The following is a 24,547-nucleotide window of genomic DNA, read 5'->3' as shown; positions in this document are numbered from 1 at the left end:
CAAAATGATTAGTTCGATTTTTACGATCCATTCGATTAATATGATCATTAAAACAAATATTGTAAATATTTCATCTGCTTCACTCATTCACCACCTAAGTCCCTCTCAACTATTAATCTTAATAAACCCATGTCTTTGGTCATTATTTAAGCACATTCGTTTTTGGGGTCTTTGTTATGGGTGGGGTCCTACACCTGCAGAAGACCATTGCCTCCTTTTAGTAGTGACTGCAATGAAGATAACACATACAAATACTCCAATGGGTTTCTAGTGTAGAGGGAGTCAGAGTCAGTTATCCTCATTTAGAAGAATTCAAATCAACATGATAATGCATTGAAAAATTAAATGGATTATTCCAAACCCACACCTTCAAATAAACACTGTCAAGTTGGCCATTTGCCAACAAATGTCGCTGAGTTGCAAGTTACTTGATTAGCTAAGACACTTACAGTAGAGAGGCTTTCATACCAAATTGGTTTGGTGGGGTTTTTCCGAACTCTGGTGCGTTTACCCCCTTAGTCCGGTTCGTTTGGACTGGTGTGAACACTATCTGCACTCGGCAGCGCACTAAACAGCGCTATGAGGTTCGCTCAAAAATGGTGGTTTGCTGAAAATAAACGCAGTTGACAGTGAGAGGACGTTTCTTTGTTTGCTGAGTTTGTTAGAATACTGTTCATTGACTACAGCTCAGCATTCAACACCATGGTGCCCACGAAGATCATCACTAAGCTAAGGACACCCATCATAACTACTTTTAATGTAAACAATCGCCGGTTTTATAACCGAAAATGTACAAATATTTGTGTAAAATACTGTGCCGAAAATACGACAGATGAGTTGCTCCCTCACAACAATGGACATACAGGGGGAACATAAACAGAGGTGCACAAGACATGTACGGGGAGGGTCATTGCCACTTTCAAGACAACTCGGAAACTGACATTTCCGACTTAAACTTGTAGAAAAATGAAGTCAGTTCCCCACTTGGAAAATATCAGAATGGACCAACAGTAAGCTCTACGCAAAAAACATATGTAAATTTTAACTCAAGCGTTCTCTTGAAAGCACCATATGGCTTTCATGACAATACGCAATGCAAGTGACACATTCTTATGTCATATGTCCGTGTTTACATCCCTGGTCTCTTGAATGGGTTTCAAGATTATTTCAAATTTGTGAAAATGCGGTCATATAAGATATACACAATTATATTTCTGCCAGATGCATTTTATTTTGTTTTTGCCATTCAAAGCCTACAAAAGTTAAACTACAAGGCTACTTGCACTGTATTACACTGGCATACACCATTTATTTTATTTTATTGAACCTTTATTTAACTAGGCAAGTCAGTTAAGAACAAATTCTTATAGTAAGGCCTAAGAGGGTTTTATAAATAAGCATCAACCAGTGGGTCTTGCGACTGGTATACAGAGATGACCAGTTTACAGAAGAGTATAGAGTGCAGTGATGTGTCCTATAAGTAGCATTGGTGGCAAATCTGATGGCCGAATGGTAAAGAACATCTAGCCGCTCGAGATCAGCCTTACCTGCAGATCTATAAAGTATGTATCCGTCATCTAGCATGGGTAGGATGGTCATCAGAAACAGGGTTAGTTTGACAGCTGGGGTGAAAGAGGAGCAATTACGATAGAGGAAACCAAGTCTAGATTTAACTTTAGCCTGCAGCTTTTATATATGCTGAGAGAAGGACAGTGTACCATCTAGCCATACACCCATACAAGTACTTGTATGAGGTGACTACCTCAAGATCTAAACCCTCATGGGGTAGTAATAACACCTGTGGGAAGAGCGGCATTCTTCTTACCAAACCACATTACCTTTGTTTTGGAGGTGTTCAGAACAAGGTTAAGGGCAGGGAAAGCTTGTTGGACACGAAGAAAGCTTTGTTGTAGAGCATTTAACACAAAATCCGGGGAGGGGCCAGCTGAGTACAAGACTGTATCATCTGCATATAAATGGATGAGAGCGCTTCCTACTGCCTGAGCTATGTTATTGATGTAAATTGAGAAGAGCGCAGGGCCTGGAATCATACCTTGGGGTACACCCATGGTGACAGGCAGTGGCTGAGACAGCAGATGTTCTGACATTATACACAGCACTCTTTGAAAGAGGTAGTTAGCAAACCAGGCCAAAGACCCCTCAGAGACACCAATACTCCTTATGCCGGCCCACAAGAATGGAATGGTCTACCGTATCAAAAGCTTTGGCCAAGTCAATAAAAATAGCAGAACAACATTGCTAAGAATCAAGGGCAATGGTGACATCATTGAGGACCTTTAAGGTTATAGTGGTAAAGGTAGAGATACTCTGAATTGATCGGCTATGAAAAGCCAACTGACATTTACTCGTGAGGTGCTGACCTGTTGCACCCTCGACAACCACTATGATTATTATTATTTGACCTTGCTGGTCATCTATGAACATTTGAACATCTTGGCCATGTTCTGTTATAATCTCCACCCGGCACAGCCAGAAGAGGACTGGCCACCACTCATAGCCTGATTCCTCTCTAGGTTTCTTCCTAGTCACCGTGCTTTTACACCTGCATTGCTTGCTGTTTGGGGTTTTAGGCTGGGTTTCTGTACAGCACTTTGTGACATCAGCTGATGTAAAAAGGGCTTTATAAATACATTTGATTGATAGTGACACATCCATAACCTGAGCGGAAACCAGATTGCATACCAGAGAGAATACTATAGACATCAAGAAAGCCAGTCAGTTGATTGACAATTTTTTCCAACAATTTTGATAAACAGGACAAAATAGATATAGGCCTATGACAGTTAGGATCAGCTTGATCTCCCCCTTTAAATAAAGGATGAACTATGGCTGCCTTCCAAGCAATGGAAACCTCCCCAGAGAGAAGAGACAGGCTTGGCGATTATAGGGGCAGCAACCTTAAGCCTTGTGTTGTCTAAAGGGTCTGTTTAACAGCAGACAAAACCCCCAAAATTATATTTTTTTCAACTTGAAATTTGATGACTTTTCCTTTTTACCACCAGGGTACAAAGAATGTCTTAGGGCGATCCTTGACCCAGGAGTTATAAAATAATTTAATACAATCACACACACAATGAGAAATTGAGATTTTGTGCTACTGATTGAACTCAGACAAAACTAAAACTTTATTGTGGTCCTTCTGTAGCTCAGTTGGTAGAGCATGGCGCTTGTAACGCCAGGGTAGTGGGTCCCCGGGACCACCCATATGTAGAATGTATGCACACATGACTGTAAGTCGCTTTGGATAAAAGCGTCTGCTAAATGGCATATATTATTATTATATTATTGTGTATGTGCAGCTACGCTTGGAAGATGCAAGTCTATACAGGGAAGCCGACCAATGGAGTCCCGGAGAAGAACCAAGGGATGCGGATTGTGATTGATATGACAGATGGACTGAGGGGGCACAATTTCTTCACCTCTTATGAACTCAGCCAGCAGCTCCTGAAGAGGCAGATCATCATGGTTGGCACAGTTAGAAAGAACAAGCCTGAGCTCCCCCCTGCACTCCTCGCAACAAGGGGGAGAGGCCTCTCATCAAAGTTTGCCTTCACCCTCACTCTAGCTCCTTACCTCCCGAAGAGGAACAATAATCTGGTGCTCCTGAGAGCACTGCACATAACGGCTGATGCTGAGTGATCATGATCATGAGGACAGGAAGCCAGCCATCATCCTGGACAACAACCACAACAAAGGAGGTGTGGATAACCTGGACAAGGTGATTGGAACTTACAGCTGCAGGAGGATGACTGCCTGCTGGCCCCTGGTCATCTTCCTTAACATCATTGAAGTGTTCTCATACAATGCCTTCATGATATGGAACAAGATCAACCCTACCTGGATGCCTGATAAGCAGAACAAGAGGAGGGTGTTCCCGAAGCAGCTGGGAATGCAGCATGGTGCATTGTTCAGAAACATACAGTACTAGTTGTCATTGGGAAGGCAGAAAGCAATCACTTTTGCATGAGAAAACACCTATTCCTACGTCACTTTTGTTTTGGGACGACTTCGCTGTCAACCAGAATGGGTACCTGGCTCACGCCCGGGAAGCAGCCCGGTTCCAAATAGGATACAATCAACGCTAACTCGGTTCGCCCGGGGCATTAATAGAATCCCCTCACTGCCTATGCATTTGACAATTATAGGGGCAGCAACGTTTGACACGTTTGTCCACCAGACCTTTCGCGCATTTGGGCAGAATTGTCTGGGAACGAGATTAATGCATGGGTGGAATTGAAGGTAATCTTTTTATCAAAAATTGTGCTGAATAGGTCTTGACTGCCAATTTTCCAGACCTATATTTTCTGTGCGGCTATACAAACAAACAAAAAATCTGGCAGTCGCAAGTAAAACAAACCTTCGCTCTACAGTGACTCAGTAATACCAGGAACCCCAACCCCACCAGAAAAAAATTAGACAAAGCCATCAATAGTGTTACTTTTATTTAAATACAACTGTTGATTAAATCCTTGAGAACATCCTTGATCATATGCTGCTTTTTGGAGTAATGAAACTAGGTGTAACACAGCACTGATTAAGAATTAGTGGGGCAAAAAGTATTTAGTCAGCCACCAATTGTGCAAGTTCTCCCACTTAAAAAGATGAGAGGCCTGTAAAAACTCAACTCGTCATGTTTGGAGGACAAAGAATGCTGAGTTGCATCCAAAGAACACCATACCTACTGTGAAGCATGGGGGTGGAAACATCATGTTTTGGGGCTGTTTTTCTGCAAAGGGACCAGGAGGACTGATCCGCATAAAGGAAAGAATGAATGGGGCCATGTATCGTGAGATTTTGTGTGAAAACCTCCTTCCATCAGCAAGGCCATTGAAGATGAAACGTGGCTGGGTCTTTCAGCATGACAATGATCCCAAACACACCGCCCGGGCAATGAAGGAGTGGCTTCGTAAAAAGCATTTCAAGGTCCTGGAGTGGCCTAGCCAGTCTCCAGATCTCAACCCAATAGAAAATCTTTGGAGGGAGTTGAAAGTCCGTGTTGCCCAGCAACAGCCCCAAAACATCACTGCTCTAGAGGAGATCTGCATGGAGGAATGGGCCAAAATACCAGCAACAGTGTGTGAAAACCTTGTGAAGACTTACAGAAAACGTTTGACATTGCCAACAAAGCGTATATAACATTGTATTGTGATAAACTTTTGTTATTGACCAAATACTTATTTTCCACCATAATTTGCAAATAAATTCATTAAAAATCCTACAATGTGATTTTCTGGATTTGTTTTACTCATTTTGTCTGTCATAGTTGAAGTGTACCTATGATGAAAATTACAGGCCTCTCTCATCTTTTTAAGTGGGGGAACTTGCACAATTGGTGGCTGACTAAATACTTTTTCCCCCCACTGTATGTAGGAATGCACAACACAATGAAGCATATTTACTGCTGGAATGCTTGATCAACTCTATGGCAGAAACAAAGTTGACTTATAGCACCAGAGTTGTTTAGGTGAACGGACACCTGGGGCGGTTGCCCTTCGTGCCCACTCCCATATCCTATAATTCTGTATTACTCTGTGACTAATTTGCATACAGGTTGGCCAGCAAAGACACATACCTGATTGGCAGATGAGTGGCAACCCTGATCAGAGGTACCTGCTGCTCATCGGTTGTTCTCTAAAAATGCGGTTTCGAATTCAAATAAAATTGTACCTACACACTGAAGGATGTAAAGGGCGGCAGAGTAGCCTAGTGGTAAGAGTGTTGGACTAGTAACCGAAAGGTTGCAAGTTCAAATCCCCGAGCTGACAAGGTACAAATCTGTCGTTCTGCCCCTGAACAGGCAGTTAACCCACTGTTCCTAGGCCGTCATTGAAAATAAGAATTTGTTCTTAACTGACTTGCCTAGTAAAATAAAGAAAAAATTAAAAAAGCCGAAATGTCTTTGTACTGATGCAGTGAAAATAATTTCAATAAAATTGAATAGTAAGATTTATGCGACATATCTTTGAGTGCGAACCCATTACACCTTTCTGTTTGTCAGTGGTAACTACTGTTCACATCAGAAGTGGTAAACGGGTGTTGAGGTATTCAACTGTTCCATGGTCTTAAAATTGTTTTCTGTACGTACTGTAAGAGGTATGTGGTTCTATTGCTAAATCCCACTTTAGTGCTACTTGTAATGGAAATGCAACTCTCAAGACTCCAGTCCCTGTGTGAAAGCTGTGCTCTCTTCTTGCTGTGAGTCTTACAGGGTGTGCTTGTCAAACAGGTATTCTCCCATGGAGCCATGGGTCTCGGAGGAAGTGAGGCGGGTCAGGCTGCCCAGATGGTCACCCAGCTTCTTGATGGTGTCATGGCTGTCGGACAGGAAGTGCTGCTCTAGGAAGTCACACAGCTAAAGAGGAAGTAAAGTTGTATTGTTATGCCCGGGTGCAACTGACAGCCCAGCATTGACGTCATAGAGATAGATGCATACCGCAGTGGAGGCTTTCTGCAGGTATTCTTTCAACATTCTCTGTTCCTCCTTTTCATTTTCTATCTGCTCAAATCACTAACAGACCAACATGGATGTTATGAGCTTCAGTTATACATAGCTATCAAATACATCTGATCTAATAACACCGAACATCCATTAAAATATGCATAACAGTTCATCACAATGGGATAATTATCATGGATTTACATGGGGGTCAGTGTGTGTGTTGGCACCACGGTGCACTTCGAGGAGGGACGTGTTGAGGGTTTTCTGAAACTCCAGGGAGAAGGTGATGGCATCCAGGCCACCTCGCCAGTCCTGCCTGCTGGGTTTCTGAAACAGAGACAGACCGCGCATTTGAAGGAATCCGTTTGAGTAAGGCGAGGCCCAAAACCGCTAATCTAGATCACATAGAGTAGTTATTTGGGATACATCACGCAAGGTTATTTGTAGACTACAATGTAGTCAAACAGGCACAGTGACTTGGCTATCACAACTGCATGTAGGGGCCTGACAAATAGGTGGAATACAGTCAATGCATTCTAGCACCTCCCACATTCCGTATTGGAGGTTTAATTTCCGCTTGACTTCTGGCCGGTCACTATGCTTCGCTAACTCAGGGAGGGAGATGTTGCTAAATATGGATCAAATTAGTTAAAATTACATTCACATAATTTGTAAGTTGGAGAAGGATGTTGATGAGACAATTGGATGAAGAATTTTAAACAAAGTGTTTGCACATAGTATTACCGCTACAAAGCTAGCAAATGTTTCATTGAAATAACATGGCTGGTTAGCTATCATTTCCACACGCCCTCGGGCCTTCTTTCTTAAAGTGGAACTGACAGCGTTTTAACTACATATGAAAAACAGAATCATAAATCTTCCCAGTTTATGCTACCAACTTTTAAAAATAAGTCGTTTTTTTATTACCCCCTTTTTCTCCCCAATTTCGTAGAATCCAATTATTATTAGTAGTAGTTGTCTCATCGCTACAACTCCCGTACGGGCTCGGGGGAGACGAGTCATGCATCCTCCGAAACACAACCCAACCAAGCCGCACTGCTTCTTAACACAGCGCGCATGCAACCCGGAAGCCAGCCGCACCAATGTGTCGGAGGAAACACCGTGCACCTGGCGACCTTGGTGCAGGGCACTGCGCCCAGCCTGCCACAGGACTCGCTCGTGCGAGACAAGGATATCCCTACCGGCCAAACCCTCCCTAACCCGGACGACGCTAGGCCCACGTCGCCCCACAGACCTCCCAGTCGCAGCCAGCTGTGACAGCGCCTGGGCGCGAACCCAGAGTCTCTGGTGGCACAGCTAGCGCTGCGGTGCAGTGCCCTAGCCCACTGCGCCACCTGGGAGGCCAAAAATAAGCTGTATTTGATTCTATGACATACATTAAGGCATTGTGGCAGCTCAATGCATGGTTAATATAATTCACCAAAACATTTCTTGGTAGTCCAAAAGATATTGCTATAAGGTTGTAAATCCCAGCTGGCCTAGTACATTATTTGCTGCCTTCATTCGGGATGCAGTTTAATTTTCGATGACTCAATATTTTGGACAAAAACAGACAGATGTAACTAAGGCTGGGAATGTTAATACAATCAAACTAGCAAGGGCAATAATCACAAATCAGCCATAACACGGCTAATAGGCTAACGTATCTATTTATGTAGCAAGCTAAAAACACAGCCTAATGTTCGCTAGTTAGCTGCTAGGAAGATGTCATGAGAGGAGTGACTGACTTTTTCCCCTCATTGTTTTTCGGTGGCTATACACAGCTAGAGATGCAGGTGCCATTTGGTTCGCAAACTCACACTGGCTATCTACTCCGATTTCAAAGCACTCGTCTGAATGTGCTAGTGCAGAATAACTGAGGAATTTACGAATCGGCTGAATATGACCGGTGTCAGTAAACGTAGGCAAAAAAACTAAAAGTTAGTCACGAACCTTCTAGATAACATGCTAACCAGCCCTGCTAGGATGAGTCAAATGGTCCGTGTGAGGTGTTCTCTCATTTGTGTCTGGAAGTAGCTAGCTAGCCAACTTTATCTTGCAAGCTGCAGAAGGATGAGTAATCTACAATTCCCCATTGTTTATCAGTGCAATTTTGACACCCAACTAGCTGAAACAGTTTGAGAGGGTTTATCTAATGTTACTTTGTTAGATTTTAGCTCATCTTGCTCTGCTAGCATTAGTTGTTGATCTTGTTGTTGTGCATAAAAAAAACTTTGATTAACCACATGAATGATTTTGAGATGCACCAATACATAAATGCCATAGCTGGCACGCAGATCGGTAGAAATGGTAAGATAAATTGGCATTCCAGTTGAAAAAGGTTGCCAACACCTGGTGTAGCCTATCACCGGCAACTTCAGGAGCATAACGGCAAAATCTGTGAAGGCCAGCGGATGGTTGGGTACAGGTTTTTCTGGATCTCTAGCTCACTCTTAAGTCACGTCTTTTTGGTCAAACAGTGCGCTATGTACTGGACGGGGATTTTTCAAAACATTGGATTATCAATTTATGCAATGAGATCTTGGCTTGCTAGATAGCAAAACCAACCAAATACACCGTAGCAAGCAATAATGTGGTACACTAATGCTAGCTTCAACTAACATGAGAAGTACATAGACCTACTTCTTTGTAAAACAATGTTAGTCTATATTAGCCAGAAAGCTCTGCTTCTAGCTAGCTAACCAGTCAAGTCTATTGAAGAAGCTGGCATCATCTTTGTACTGGTTATACTTCAATTCTGCGAATGTCATTTAGTAATTTTAACTAATTTGATCCATATTTAACAAGATCTCCTCCCTTTGGCAACGCACCGGAAATGGCTCCCCTGATAAGAGGGCTTGCAACGTTCAAGAGTGAAATGTGCATTGAGGGAATTTGACAATATTCAACTTAGAAAATCAACTAAATGTATGTAATAAATATATATAATTAATTTGCTCAAGACCGAGCGAAAATCAGCTTTTGATTTATCCGACTCATTTATTTGCATGTCCAGCACTTATATTTAGCCTCACAATGAAGTGTTTTAACATTTATTTTCAGGACAACCAAGGCTACAAGTAGAACACAAAACAATTTGACAAACAGTTGCATTCATTAGTTTTTATTGACATATGTCAAATAAGTCTGCCAAAGCAAATATCCAATAAAAATAAATGTATAGTAGTGCTGTATGTATAGAAATGGTTTGCTCCGTGGGAAATTAATATCCAACTAGTCAGTGACAACTGTGTGGCGTTTGACAGCAACTAAGTGAGCTTATTACAGTATTAGACACTATGTCCTTGGATTTCATATGATCTTCTAACGACTCACGTAACTTGTGAGCGCACCAGAAACGAGCAAATCATGTTACATGTGCGTGTTTGAGAGTCTCAGCTTTCCATAGACCGATACAAACTACTAAAAGCTCAAACCATTTGGACTTGAGTCCTTGTCTCATTAATACCACTCTAGCTCAGGCCCCGTTATTTACACACACTAATGGTTGGTACCAATGGATGCATAAGATGTTTAAAAGGGGTTATTAGTAAGAATCACACCAACATTAAGGTGGGACTCATAGGGAATGAAATGCATGTGATTCATTTTTTTCTGCAACTTTCTGAAATGGCACAGGAAATCCGTATGTGTGTGTTGTGTGCGCATATGCCTAGTCTATGCTTTGCCTAGCCATTAGCGATAATGATAACTGTCCACTGGAGGATGGAAAGGCTTTCCTAAAAATCGTACCAATTAAATGTTAACTAATGATATCATGATTGTTTGCATCAATCCAGTGGGCATTTGTTCTGCAAACCCTGCAATCACATGAGTGCTACAGATACACAGGTAACCGAACAATGGTTTCTGGCTGGTGGGCGTTGCATTTAAAGGGTAACCACACCTACCTTTCTTCGATTTTCATTTATTTATTCCTAATGTGATTTAATCTTTCCTGTAGACTTTAAAAAAGTGATTTTGAGAGCAAACCCCCCCCCCCCTCAACCCCCATCAATAAGGGATGACCACCCAAACCTGGGAAAACAAAAATGGACAATTTGGATAATGAGGGAGAGGGCAATTCTAGGACAGGAAAATCAGCTGCCAATCTCACGTACAAAGGCCTTATAAGCAAAATAAGAGTGAGCAGAAATAGTAACTTACAGCGATGGGCTGAAGGAGAACGCGACCGCCTCTCATATTCTGGTATTCCAGCAATTTTTCTGCCTGCTCTCTCTCCTTCACAGAGCGCTCCAGGAAAAAACTAGAGAAGCTGCGCAAAGCCACATCGTCCCTGTCGAAATACATCCCCTGGGCGAGAACAGAGAAATACATATTAGATAAAAAAACAGGTCAGTATCAACAGATCACGTTTTTATAACATGGTGGACCACAGAGTAGAAAATAGCCAGTGCCAGTCAAAGAACTAAACACATGAAAATAACATGGAGAGGGAAGAATAAGAAAGAACATTTAGGAGAGAGGGCCCTATCGGAGTAAGCTAGCGCAGATAAGGGGCTAGATATACACTGAGTACAGCCTCCCGAGTGGCGCAGAGGTCTATGGCACTACAGTGCTAGCTGTGCCACTAGAGATTCTGGGTTCGAGTCCAGGCTCTGTCGCTGCCAGCCGCGACAGAGCGGGTTGTGTTTCGGAGGACAAACGGCTCTCGACCTTCGCCTCTCCCGAGTCCGTACGGGAGTTGCAGCGATGAGACAATTGGATACCACGAATATGGGGAGAAAAAGGGGTAATAAATGAAAATAAAGATATACACTGATTATACCAAACATTAGGAACACCTTCCTAATATTGAATTGTGCACCCCCCTTGCCGTCAGAACAGCCTCAATTAGTCGTTCCACAGGGATGCTGGCTCATGTTGACACCAATGCTTCCCACAGTTGTGTCAAGTTGGCTGGATGTCCTTTGGGTGGTGGACCATTCTTGATACACACAGGAAACTGTTGTGTGAAAAACCCAGCAGCAATGCAGTTCTTGACACAAACCGGTGTGCCTGGCACCTACCGTCATACCCACTGAATGGCACACACAATCCATGTCTCAAGGCTTAGAAATCCTTCTTTAACCTGTCTCCTCCCCTTCATCTAAACTGATTGAAGTGTATTTAACAAGTCACATCAATAAGGGATCATCACTTTGACCTGGTCAGTCTGTCATGGAAAGAGCAGATATCCTTAATGTTTTGTATACTCTGTGCATTCAGAAAGTATTCAGACGCCTTCACTTTTTCCACATTTTGTTGTTAGCCTTATTCTAAAATGGATTAAATTGGAGTTGTCCCCCTCAGTCTACACACAATAGTAATAATGTTACTTCCGGCGGCGACAGAGATGCCCGCCTCGCTTCGCGTTCCTAGGAAACTGTGCAGTATTTTTTATCTTAGGTTTTATGACATACAGTCGGGAGGAACTATTGGATATAAGAGCAACATCAACTCATCAACATTACGACCAGGAATACAACTGTCCCGAAGCGGATCCTCTGTTTGGCCCACCACCCAGGACAATGGATCGGATCCCAGCCGGCAACCCAAAACAACGGCGCCGTAGAAGGGGCAGATGGCGCGGTCTTCTGGTCTGGCTCCGTAGACGGGTACATCACACACCACTTCCGAGCATACTACTCGCCAATGTCCAGTCTCTTGACAACAAGGTAGACGAAATCCGAGCAAGGGTTACCTTCCAGAGAGACATCAGAGACTGTAACGTTCTTTGTTTCACGGAAACATGGGTCACTCGAGACACGCTATAGGAGTCGGTACAGCCACCTGGTTTCTTCACGCATCGCGCCGACAGAAACAAGCATCTCTCTGGTAAGAAGAAGGGCGGAGGTGTATGCCTTGTGATTAACGAGACATGGTGTGATCATAACAACATACAGGAACCCAAGTCCTTTTGTTCACCTGACTTAGAATTCCTCACAATCAAATGCAGACCGCATTATCTACCAAGAGAATTCTCTTCGATCATAATCCCAGTTGTGTATATTCCCCCCAAAGCAGACACAGACGGCTCTGAAAGAACTTCATTTGACTCTATGTAAACTGGAAACCACATATCCTGAGGCTGAATTTATTGTAGCTGGGGATTTTAAAAAGGCTAATCTAAAAACAAGGCTCCCTAAATACTATCAGCATATCGATTGCGCAACCCAGGCTGGCAAAACCCTGGATCATTGTTATTCTAACTTCCCCCGCCCTCCTTTCGGAAAAGCTGACCACGACTCCATTTTGTTGCTCCCAGCCTATAGACAGAAACTAAAACAGGAAGCACCCGCGCTCAGGTCTGTTCAACACTGGTCTGACCAGTTGGATTCCACACTTCACGATTGCTTCGATCACGTGGACTGGGATATGTTCCGCATAGCATCGAACAACATTGATGAATACGCTGATTCCGTGAGCAAGTTTATTAGCAAGTGCATCAGTGATGTTGTACCCACAGTGTCTATTAAAACATTCCCCAACCAGAAACCGTGGATTGATGGCAGCATTCGCGCAAAACTGAAAGCGCAATCCACTGCTTTTAAATCAGGGCAAGACGACCGGAAACATGACCGAATACAGACAGTGTAGCTATTCCCTCCGCAAGGCAATCAAACAAGCTAAGCGGCAGTATAGAGACAAAGTAGAGTCGCAATGCAGCCAACGTGAGTAAAACATTTAAACGTGTTAACCCTCGCAAGGCTGCAGGCCAGGACGGCATCCTCAGCCGCGTCCTCAGAGCATGTGCAGACCAGTGGCTGGTGTGTTTACGGACATATTCAATCAATCCTTATCCCAGTCTGCTGTTCCCACATGCTTCAAGAGGGACACATTTTTCCTGTTCCCAATAAAGCTAAGGTAACTGAGCTAAATGACTACCGGCCCGTAACACTCACTTCCGTCATCATGAAGTGATTTGAGAGAGTAGTCAAGAACCATATCACCTCCACCCTACCTGACACCCTAGACCCACTTCAATTTGCTTACAGCCCCAATAGGTCCACAGGCAACGTAATCACAATCACACTGCCCTAACCCATCTGGACAAGAGGAATACCTATGTAAGACTGCTGTTCATCGACTACAGCTCAGCATTTAACACCATAGTACCGACCCTGGTTCTCGACCCCGCCCTGTGCAACTGGGTCCTGGACTTCCTGACGGGCCGCCCCCAGGTGGTGAGGGTAGGTAGCAACATCTCCACCCCGCTGATCCTCAACACTGGGGCTCTGCAAGGGTGCGTTCTGAGCCCTCTCCTGTACTCCCTGTTCACCACGACTACGTGGCCACACTACAGTGGTAGGCTTGATTACCAACAATGACAAGACGGCCTACAGGGAGGAGGTGAGGGCCCCCGGACTGTGGTTTCAGGAAAATAACCTCACACTCAATGTCAATAAAACAAAGGAGATGATCGTGGACTTCAGGAAATAGCAGAGGGAGCAGCCCCCTATCCACATCGACGTGACAGTAGTGGAGAGGGTGGAAGTTCCTCGGCGTACACATCATGGACAAACTGAAATGGTCCACCCACACAGACAGTGCGGTGAAGGCGGCGCAGCTGCCCCTCTTCAACCTCAGGAGGCTGAAGAAATTCGGCTTGTCACCAAGAACACTCAAACTTTTACAGATGCACAATCGAGAGCATCCTGTCAGGCTGTATAACCGCCTGGTACGGCAACTGCTAGGCCCATAACTGTAAGGCTCTCCAGAGGGTAGTGAGGTCTGCACAATGCATCACCGGGGGCAACTACCTGCCCTCAGGACACCTACACCACCCAATGTCACAGGAAGGCCAAAAATATAATCAAGGACAACAACCACCCGAGCCACTGCCTGTTCACCCCGCTATCATCCAGAAGGCGAGGTCAGTACAGGTGCATCAAAGTGGGGACCGAGAGACTGAAAAACAGCTTCTATCTCTAGGCCATCGGACTGTTCAACAGCCATACTGACTCAACTCTAGCCACTTTAATAATGGAAAAATTGATGTAATAAATGTATCACTAGCCACTTTATATAATGTTTACATACCCTACATTACTCATCTCATATGCATATACTGTACTCTATACCATCTACTGCATCTTGCCTATGCCGTTCGGCCATCACTCATTCATATATTTTTATGTACATATTCTTATTCATTCCTTTACACTTGTGTGTATAAGGTAGTTGTGAAATTGTTAGGTTAGATTACGTGTTAGATATGACTGCATGGTCGGAACTAGAAGCACAAGCATTTCGCTACACTCGCATTAACAGCTGCAAACCATGTGTATGAGACAAATAACATTTTATTTGAATACCCATAATGACAAAGCAAAAACAAGTTTAGAAATTGAGCAAATGTATAAAAATACAAAAACATCACATTTATTTAAGTATTCAGACCCTTTACTCAGTACTTTGTTGAAGCACCTTTTGGCAGCGATTACAGCCTTGAGTCTTCTTGGGTATGACGCTACAAGCTTGGCACACCGGTATTTGGGGAGTTGCTCCCATTCTTCTTTGCACATCCTCTCAAGCTCTGTCAGGTTGGATGGGGAGTGTCGCTGCACAGCTATTTTCATGTCTCTCCAGAGATGTTTGTTTGGGTTCAAGTCCCGACTCTTGCTGGGCCACTCAAGGACATTCAGAGACTTGTCCCGAAGCCACTCCTGCGTAGTCTTGGCTGTGTGCTTAGGGTAGTCGTCCTGTTGGAAGGTGAACCTTCGCCCCAGTATGAGGTCCTGAGCACTCTGTAGCAGGTTTTCATCAAGGATCTGTACCTTGCTCCGTTCATCTTTCCCTTTATCCTGACTAGTCTCCCAGTCCCTAAAAAACATCCCCACGGCATGATGCTGCCACCACGCTTCACAAGGAGGGTTGGTATTGGCCAGGTGATGAACGGTGCCTGGTTTCCTCCAGATGTGACGCATGGCATTCAGGCCAAAGAGTTCAATGTTGGTTTCATCAGACCAGATAATCTTGTTTCTCATGGTCTGAGTCGTTTAGGTGCCTTTTGGCAAACTTCAAGCGGGCTTTCATGTGTCTTTACTGAAGAGTATCTTCCGTCTAGTCACTCTGCCGTAAACGCTTCATTGGTGGAGGGCTGCAGAGATGGCTGTCCTTCTGGAAGGTTCTCCCATCTCCACAGAGTAACTCTGGAGCTCTGTCAGTGTGACCATTGGGTTCTTGGTCATGACCCTAACCAAGGCCCTTCTTCGCAGATTGCTCAGTTTTGTTTTTGGTACCCTTTCCCCAGATCTGTGCCTCTAAAACAATCCTGTCTCATAGCTCTACGGACAATTCCTTTGACCTCACGGCTTGGTCTTTGCTCTGAGAACTGTGGGATCTTATAGACAGGTGTGCGCCTTTCCAAATCATGTCCAATTAATTAAATACAGGTGGACCCCAATCAATTTGTAGAAACATCTCAAGGATGATCAATGGAAACAGAAATGCACCTGAGCTCAATTTCAAGACACATAGCAAAGGTCTGAATTATTAAGAATAAAAAAAACAACCTTTTACATAAGATATTTGCAAACATTTCTAAAAAAAAATGTTTTCGTTTTGTTATTTTTTAAAATTTTAATTTTACCTTTATTTAACCAGGCAAGTCAGTTAAGAACATATTCTTATTTTCAATGACGGCCTGGGAACAGTGGGTTAACTGCCTGTTCAGGGGCAGAACGACAGATTTGTACCTTGTCAGCTCGGGGGTTTGAACTCGCAACCTTCCGGTTACTAGTCCAACGCTCTAACCACTAGGCTACGCTGAGGTATTTATTGTGTGTGTGTAGACTGACAAGGAAAATGTTCATTTAATCAGTTTTAGAATAAGGCTGTAACGTAACAAATGTGGAAAAAGCGAAGGGGTCTGAATACTTTCAGAATGCACTGTACATATTATATAGACCATACCAGGGAGAGGTAGGTGTAGGATGCAGTCAGCTTGATGTTCACCAGCTTGTTGATGTTCACCTCACTCTCTGGGTGGAAGTTGTGTTTTACCTGCGACTGCATCTCTGAAATGGCAAAAAAAGATATGAAATTAACTAAAAGAAAACAATAGGCCACTGGTATGGAATATATATGGAATAATTTACAAAACCACACCATTACTAGTAACTTTATTTATTTATTTTCTGCAATGAAACAAAGGCAGGAATTCTAAGTAAATAATTTGTAAAAAAGCTTAGTCTTTGAAGTTATAAAATCATAGCTATTATAACTACATAAAGCTGTGTCCGTGCTTGGCAGCCCTAGCATTTATATACCACAATCAGGGTTTCTTTCCTTTGGGAAAATGTGGCGCCATTTCACCGGCAGCATTTGAATTTAATGGACATTTGAGAAGTTTACTGGACCCATATCCATTTGGTGCATAACCTGATTAGGGTTGCACCAAGGGTACTCAAAATGACTAATCACATTAGAGTATGGTTATTCATCTTAACGGAACATGCAATTCAAGGATGCAACGGGATGCATCCTTCTTACCGAATTCCAATGCTCACTTTGACAATGTTAGAAGAACTGACACATTTACTTTTCCTCAGCCAACAAGACTATAAATTAACAGCAAAATTAACTAGCCTATGTAAATCTAATATCCCCTATAGTAGAAAAGTTGACATTCTATTCGTCAACTTGTCGTTCTGTGCGAGAAATAAATAGCCTATTCCAAGCAGACTCTGGGACAGTTATGGGACGATAAAAGCACTGAGGATTATGCAATAGATCAGCACATTTAGCTTAAATGTTGATAAACTAGTATTTCTTCACATTATAATGCGCAGTAGGCTACGTGCAAATATTTGTTTCATAGTGCAACTGGCGAGAAAACATTGTCAAAAGCGCACCGCTTTGCGAGCGCTTTTATTTATTTAACCTTTCATGTGAAATAGATGAAAAGATCCGTTAGAAATGTAGAAAGAGGGGCGATCTAAAGATGCAACAACTAGCTTGGATTGCTAATATGACTAATATATGCACTTGAGTGGCAAACTTAGTAGGCCTAGCACTTTTTAATCGAGGCCATCATAACTATTTAACACGCGATAGCATTTCAAATTGTTACGCAATGATTGGATTTATAAAGCACGTTTCACTCCAGCAGCAGCTCACCCGCTGTCTGACAGATTGTCCACTCATAGTCAATATGTTTATCACGCATACAGAGACTAACACAATACACACCTACCAATTGAATTCCACGAAATTATGCAAATTGACCTATAGACCAATAAGCATGCCCAGCCAAATGTATTTCCATCAACAGTTATGTAAAATCAACGAATAGGCTAAAAAGCATTATTTTGCAATGCGATTTGTCTTTCATCTCCTGGACAATTGGCCTGCGCCCATTTTATTTATCGGCTATTACCGTCTAACGGAAATCCTGCATATCATGTGTCGTGGAGTAAAGGGAGATCAAATTCAAGCTTTTATTCAGCTAAGGTGGCAGACACAGCTGACACTGTCTAACGGAATCCATACTAAATGGGTGGCAGAGTATGTGAGCAGTTGCACGGTTGGGAATCGACTTCAAGTTTTCATAAGAATCGGTAATCAGCCTTTTTGGTCGACGATTATATTGCAATCCACGAGGAAACTGCGTGGCAGGCTGACCACCTGTTACGCGAGTGCAGCGTCAAAAGGACATTGTGGCTGCAAGGAGCCACGGTAAGTTGCTAGCTAACATTAAACTTCTTTAAAAATAATAATAATCAACCTTCACATAATCACTAGTTAACCTAGTAATATCAGCAACCATGTGTAGTTAACTAGCTTGTCCTGCGTTGCATATAATCAATGCGGTGCCTGTTAATTTATCATCGAATCACAGCCTACTTCAACTTCGTCAAATGGGTGATGATTTAACAAAAGCAAATTTGCGAAAAAAAAAGCACAATCATTGCAGAAATGTACCTAACCATAAACATCAATGCCTTTCTTAAAATCAATACACAGTATATTTTTTAAAACCTGCATATTTAGTTAAGAAATTCATGTTAGCAAGCAATATTAACTAGGGAAATTGTCACTTCTCTTGCGTTCAGTGCAAACAGAATCCGGGTATATGCAACCGTTTGGGCTACCTGGCTAGTTGCGAACTGATTTGCCAGAATTTTACATAATTATGACCACCAGCTTTCATATGTTCTCATGTACTGAGCAAGGAACTTAAAAGTTAGTTTTTTTACATGGCACATTTACTTCTTCAACACTGTGTTTTTGCAATATTTAAACCAAATTGAACATGTTTCATTATTTATTGAGACTAAATAGATTTTATTTATATAAACTCAGCAAAAAAAAGAAATGTCCTCTCACTCTCAGCTGCGTTTATTTTCAGCAAACTTAACATGTGTAAATATTCATATGAACATAAGTTTCAAATACCTGAGACAAACTGAACAAGTTCCACAGACATGTGACTAACAAATGGAATAATGTGTCCCTGAACAAAGGGGGGTCCAAAATAAAAAGTAACTCAGTATCTGGTGTGGCCACCAGCTGCATTAAGTAAGTTGTTACACGTGGTCTGCCACTGCAAGGACGATCAGCTGTCTGTCCTGTCTCCGTGTAGTGCTGTCTAAGGCGTCTCACAGTACGGACATTACAATTTATTGCCCTGGCTATATCTGCAGTCCTCATGCCTCATTGCAGCATGCCTAAGGCATGTTCACGCAGATGAGCAGGGACCGTGGGCATCTTTCTTTTGGTGTTTTTTAGAGTCTAGAAAGTTTTCATAACTGTGACCTTAATTGCCTACCGTCTGTAAGCTGTTAACGACCGTTCCACAGGTGCATGTTCATTAATTGTTTATGGTTCATTGAACAAGCATGGGAAACAGTGTTATAACTCTTTACAATGAAGATCTGTAAAGTTATTTGGATTTTTACAAATTATCTTTGAAAGACAGGGTCCTGAAAAAGGGACGTTTCTTTTTTTGTGAGTTTATTAAGTTAAAATAAGTGTTCATTGTTCATTCAGTATTGTTGTAATTATTATTACAAATATATACATAAAAATGGGGGTTCCATGTCCTTTCCAACCGATCAGCTTAAAACTGCTCTGCGCTCAAAAAAAACTGCCACTCCACATTTGCTCCATTCATTAAAATCACAATTTAACCAACACCCAACTATTTTTGTGACTAGCTGGACCTACCAATTATTTTTGAAGTATTGAAACCAAACCATATGATTTGAATTAAAAGTATGTTAATAAACATGAAAAGGTGGATGTAAGAAGCGCTCATTTTCAAATAGGCTACATGTCATATTAAACAGCATACAAACACTAAATAGGTCAGGAGCCAGAGAGGGAGCCTAGGAAGGAACAAAAATGAATTTAGGCTATATTATTCCAAGGCTATACCCTACAAAGAAATACATTGTGAAGCATTTGCGAGTGCAACACAACAGGTCGGTAGGGACAAAGCTCGCAGCATTTAAACATTTCATTGTATTTAATCATTATAGTCTATAAATTGTGCAAATAGGCTGTGACTGATACAAATTAAACAAATTACTTAGTGCCTTTTTACTAATACATTTTTTAAAACATGAGTTTGGCCGTCTATGGCTTCAGGTTCATGCGATAGTGCCCGGAGAGCAGGCCAGCAGCGAAGAATATCCTCTAGTTGTGAACACATCACTGCACTCCCTCCCTTGGTCATAATCTTTGTAAGTCACCTTGATTTGCACCTGTGTTATAACAGTTTCTTTTATGAAAATATTTAGCAAACCAATGTAGCTAAAGCAAGGGGCTATTGCAGCACACAAGTAGACTACAAATGCATGCTGGGCCGGGCATGCCTTGAGCTCATGAAGTGGGTGCTGGAGCGGGCGAGAAGGCCGACGCTCCAGCCTTTGGGAATCTCACTCTGCTCACATACTCTGATAGGTGGACTGCAGTTCGTATTCAGACCCAGAACAGGGACAATACGGACCATGGGTCCAGACAACAAAAAGGAAACCCTTTGGTGGGCATTTTTTTTTTTTTTTTGTCATTCACTAACATAGCTGATTTTGCTTTAAAATGGCTAAATGTTCTCTCTGCCCCATGGCAAGGTGTAGAACTGCAGGAAATGAGCTTTGAAACCGCGACAACAAAAATCAGCCAACAAGATGTGTGAACAGTTTGGGGTCGCATTGTTGAGAGGTGGGGGTTTGTTACTACACTGACAAATTACAATATCCATTTGGACCTTTGTCACCTAGTTAGGCCAAAGGCTGTCAGATGGCCACATTGAGGCCTTCCATCTTACCATCCGAAGGGAATGCATGCAGCCGGCTAGTACATGTATCCCCGTGGACCGGTTCGTACCTAAAGCATTCTCCATTCAGACTGCAAATCTGATGATTTCCTCCTAGAACTCAGTTTGACAGCGGGAAGTCATTACACATTATTCACCACACTGGATAATGGGTAATGCCTAGGAATGCTAGTCCTGGATGTTGCTATTGCGTTCAACCAATCAGGTTGTAGAACCTGTTTACCCCAGGCTCGACATGGGGCGCAATATCAGGAAGTAGCATTAGCCACTTTAACATGGAAAATGGTGTTTCACAAAGAAAATATGAATTTAATTTAACCTGGCAAGTCAGTTAGGAACAAATTCTTACTTACAATGACGGCCTAAGAACCTTGTTCAGGGGTAGAATGACAGATTTTGACCTTGTTGCTAGACCAAATCTCAGAGCTGACCTTTCGGTTACTGGCCCAACGCTCTAACCACTAGGCTACCTGCTGCCCATATTTCCCACGTTTTTTTCTGCCTTATTACCATTAAATCGAGTTGGAAAATCAACGCATTTGCAGCCTCTATAGAGAACGAAACGGTACACAGGGATTTAAGTGTATAGCCGACGGCATACATTCCCCACAGAACGCTGTGGATGGGAGTCTGTTAGAGGAATGTGATTTGTTTGTTGAGTGGCTTCACTGCAAGTGTATTGTGTTTTTTCCCCCAGATTTTTTGAAGAGACATTTCACTGGATGTATAAATATGAAGCATCCGCTTGGCGTTTCCACGAGGAAGCCCACTGACGGGCAGTGGGGAGAAGATGGAAAGAGATGGATTTTGTCCTACATTTTGCAAATGAAACACTTTATATCAATAGTTCAGTTCCCAAAACTATAATCTGTTGTAAACAGAGTGGACTAAGTTTTATAGACTTTAGCCTTTACCGAAGTTTTAAAATGTCTTGTTTAGGAGTGCAAAGTTGAATTAAGTTATTGCACATGCATTTCACAGAGCAGGGCTTCCCTAACGGAAAACGCAGTTGTATGCTAGAACGGGCCAATAGGATATCGCCAGCTCGTGCTTGGCTCTGCCCACCTTCTTGCTTGTTCTGCCCACTATGACTCATCTGTTCCCATTGGAAAAGACAGGCTGTGGTCCATCTTGGTTTGGTTATTAAAATCTTTGCATTCCCTTTGGATGGTAAGATTAAAGGACTATAGTATCAACACCATCTGCAAGCCTTTGAGCTACCAGTAGCTAGGATGTGTGTGACCGTACCTTCTAAAATAGTATTTAAGTACCCCTGGTCTAACATATCTAGAATCCAGGACATAGAAGGCATGCCCAAATGGCTGAAAGGAACTGGCATAAACATTTACCAGTTTCATTTTATTAACAAATCAATACAGGAAGTACATGTGAGAACACAATATATAAATAATATACAAAGAACAATTGGGCTAGGGGGTACAATATCACATTACACAAGGACATACTTATTATTCTAACAGCTTTTTTTGTTAGATTATTTAATTGTCTTAAAATACAGTTCCATTTCTTTTTGTAAGGTAAGAAAATGTGTTTTGCTTGTAAATTTACATTTGTGAATATGAAATTTGGCCAAAAATGTTTCAGCTTATTTCTATCATAGGTAAAGAATCCAAGCACTACATCGCTCTACAATAGTGTAAGATCCTCATGAATGTGTTCAATTATAAATCCACTGATGTCTTGCCACAGTTTTCTTACATTAATAAAATGCCCCCAAAAAAATGCAACACTGTTTCTGGGTGGTCATTACAAAATGAGCAATTTGAGTTGATGTTTTCCTTAAACTTCTTCATGTAGTGGTTAGCAGGATATTTATTAATATTTTTAAACAAAACTTCCTTAAATTTTGTTAAGTAGGTATGTGTATGGCAACATCCAAAACTTTTTTGCAACAGATATTATCAATAAATCCATTCCAATAAGGCATGACATCCTGCTGAAACAAGGTTCATATTCCTATTGTTGAATGTTCCTACTGATGAGTCAACAGGCTCAACAGAAGGTAGGCTGAGGGTCAGGTCTTGACACGTTCCTGAATAATAAAGCAACACCTGAGGGAATGGCATCTAAGACAATTGCAAAATGTTTAGGTGTTACAAGGGACCTTGTAAAGTGATAAGAATTCCTTATAGCTGAGTAAAATACCCTCTGCGTTTACCAGTTGGCTCACCAATAGGATATTATTTCAGAACTTATATTCTAAAAACAAAGAATAATTTATATACAGATTGTTCCATATATAATGTGTGGAGAAAAATCTGCTTATAAATAAACCCTTTCACACGTACCATCACACGGGTGTGATCGTTCTACAGTGGTTCCTGAAGCGTATGATCACACCCCGTGTGATTAGAACACTCATTTAGAACGGCCAGTTTCGAATGACGCAACAATAAGCATTTGAGCTGGCCACACTTTTTTCAGAAACTATTTACACAAACACAGTCCTTACAAAGTTGTGCTTTATCATCTTGGCCAAGTCGCAATTGTTCTAAACTTGCCTACCTGGTTAAATAAAGGTGAAATAAATAAAATTTCCAGAATGTAAGCAGCTTATTTTTGGATGCAATGTTGATATACTTCTGTGAAGATCTATAGCATAACACAATCATCCTAACCAGAAAAATGTAGGCTACATTTGTCCTAGCGCTGAGGACAGATTGACCCAACACAAGCAGTCATATTTTCTAACTCTCGGCTGACATAAACTACAATATGAATTAGCTAATAGCAATTACTATATATAATTAATCACATCACGGGTGAGCTCACCATTGATCTAAATAATTAGGTAAAACACTTTCTAGAAATCGAAAATAATCCGACGATTAGTTTCAGCACGAAGCCATGCATTTTTTCCTCGCAGAAACCGAAGATGACAAGATGAGTTTGGTCTGTTTATAGTATGAATGTTGAAGGGGTGTGTCATCTACCATCGTTCACATCCCACCATTCATTTCCGGAAGTATTCAAAAAAAGTGAGAACACTTACTCACTTCATTTTGTTATAACATCTTTGGTCAAACAGACAATTACGTGAAACCCAGAATGCATTGCATGTCAACAAACATGGCTACACAGCTGGAATTTGCTTAGCTCATAATCAGTACAACCTTCAAAAAAGTATTTTACACATAATATGTGCCCATTCCAATCTGCAAGAATCGGAATGCATGATTTGTCACCTAGAATTGAAAACGTGTGAACACGACAGTAAATACACAAATAATCGACACGAAACATTTTTTGATATTGATTTATTGATACAAGTGGCGCATGCCGGCAGTCAACCACGTACCATCTCACTCTGGGCCATTCAGTGTTGTTGTTTATGTATGTAGCTAGTGAGCTAAGCTGTAGCATTAGCAATGTCTTTGAAAAGGAGACAACTCACAAATGTGGAAATTCTTAAAAATAATGACAATGAGTCTGAAAGTCAGGAATCTGACAGTAAGGAGCTGCCCCCCAACCTTGTAGCCATTGAGAACCCTGAATCTGAATTTCCCTTGTCCACTGACGAAGTACCAGGTCCCTTTGAAGATGCTGGTGGTGATGGAGGCAGACCGACAGTGGATGAAGTACAGGAGTTCTGTGGTAGCTGGAAGGCCGCCAGTCATTTCACCCCTCCTGGCCCTGCTGTTTGCAGTCTGGAGTGCAACGCCCCTTGCCATTTCCAACTGAGGCAGAGTGCTTCAAGTGGTTTCTGACAGAGGAGTTGGTGGGAAACAGATGGGACCAATCGCTATGCCTTGGAGCTACAGAAGAGAGAGCCAGTAGTGAGG

General features: G+C 42.1%; 1 protein-coding gene across 6 annotated transcripts in view; it reads right to left on the bottom strand.

Moving 5' to 3' along the window:
• Positions 1–5,009: 5,009 nt before the first annotated feature.
• The window catches only part of zgc:56095 (Ferritin, lower subunit-like), a 34,319-nt gene continuing 14,781 nt past the window's right edge, over positions 5,010–24,547 (bottom strand). For all 6 annotated transcript variants that reach the window (XM_046369156.1, XM_046369151.1, XM_046369154.1 and 3 more), the window contains 4 exons: positions 16,379–16,482; positions 10,628–10,774; positions 6,662–6,787; positions 5,010–6,373 (listed from right to left, as the gene is read on the bottom strand). In XM_046369156.1, coding sequence (XP_046225112.1) covers positions 6,224–6,373; positions 6,662–6,787; positions 10,628–10,774; positions 16,379–16,480 — 525 coding nt within the window. In that variant the 5' untranslated portion in view covers positions 16,481–16,482 and the 3' untranslated portion in view covers positions 5,010–6,223. The remainder of the gene's footprint in view (positions 6,374–6,661; positions 6,788–10,627; positions 10,775–16,378; positions 16,483–24,547) is intronic.

Source organism: Oncorhynchus gorbuscha, linkage group LG11 (genome assembly GCF_021184085.1).
Source record: "Oncorhynchus gorbuscha isolate QuinsamMale2020 ecotype Even-year linkage group LG11, OgorEven_v1.0, whole genome shotgun sequence".
NCBI classification, from domain to species: domain Eukaryota; kingdom Metazoa; phylum Chordata; class Actinopteri; order Salmoniformes; family Salmonidae; genus Oncorhynchus; species Oncorhynchus gorbuscha.
The sequence above is the reverse complement of the archived record's forward strand: the minus strand, read 5'-3'. Positions and strand labels throughout refer to the sequence as shown.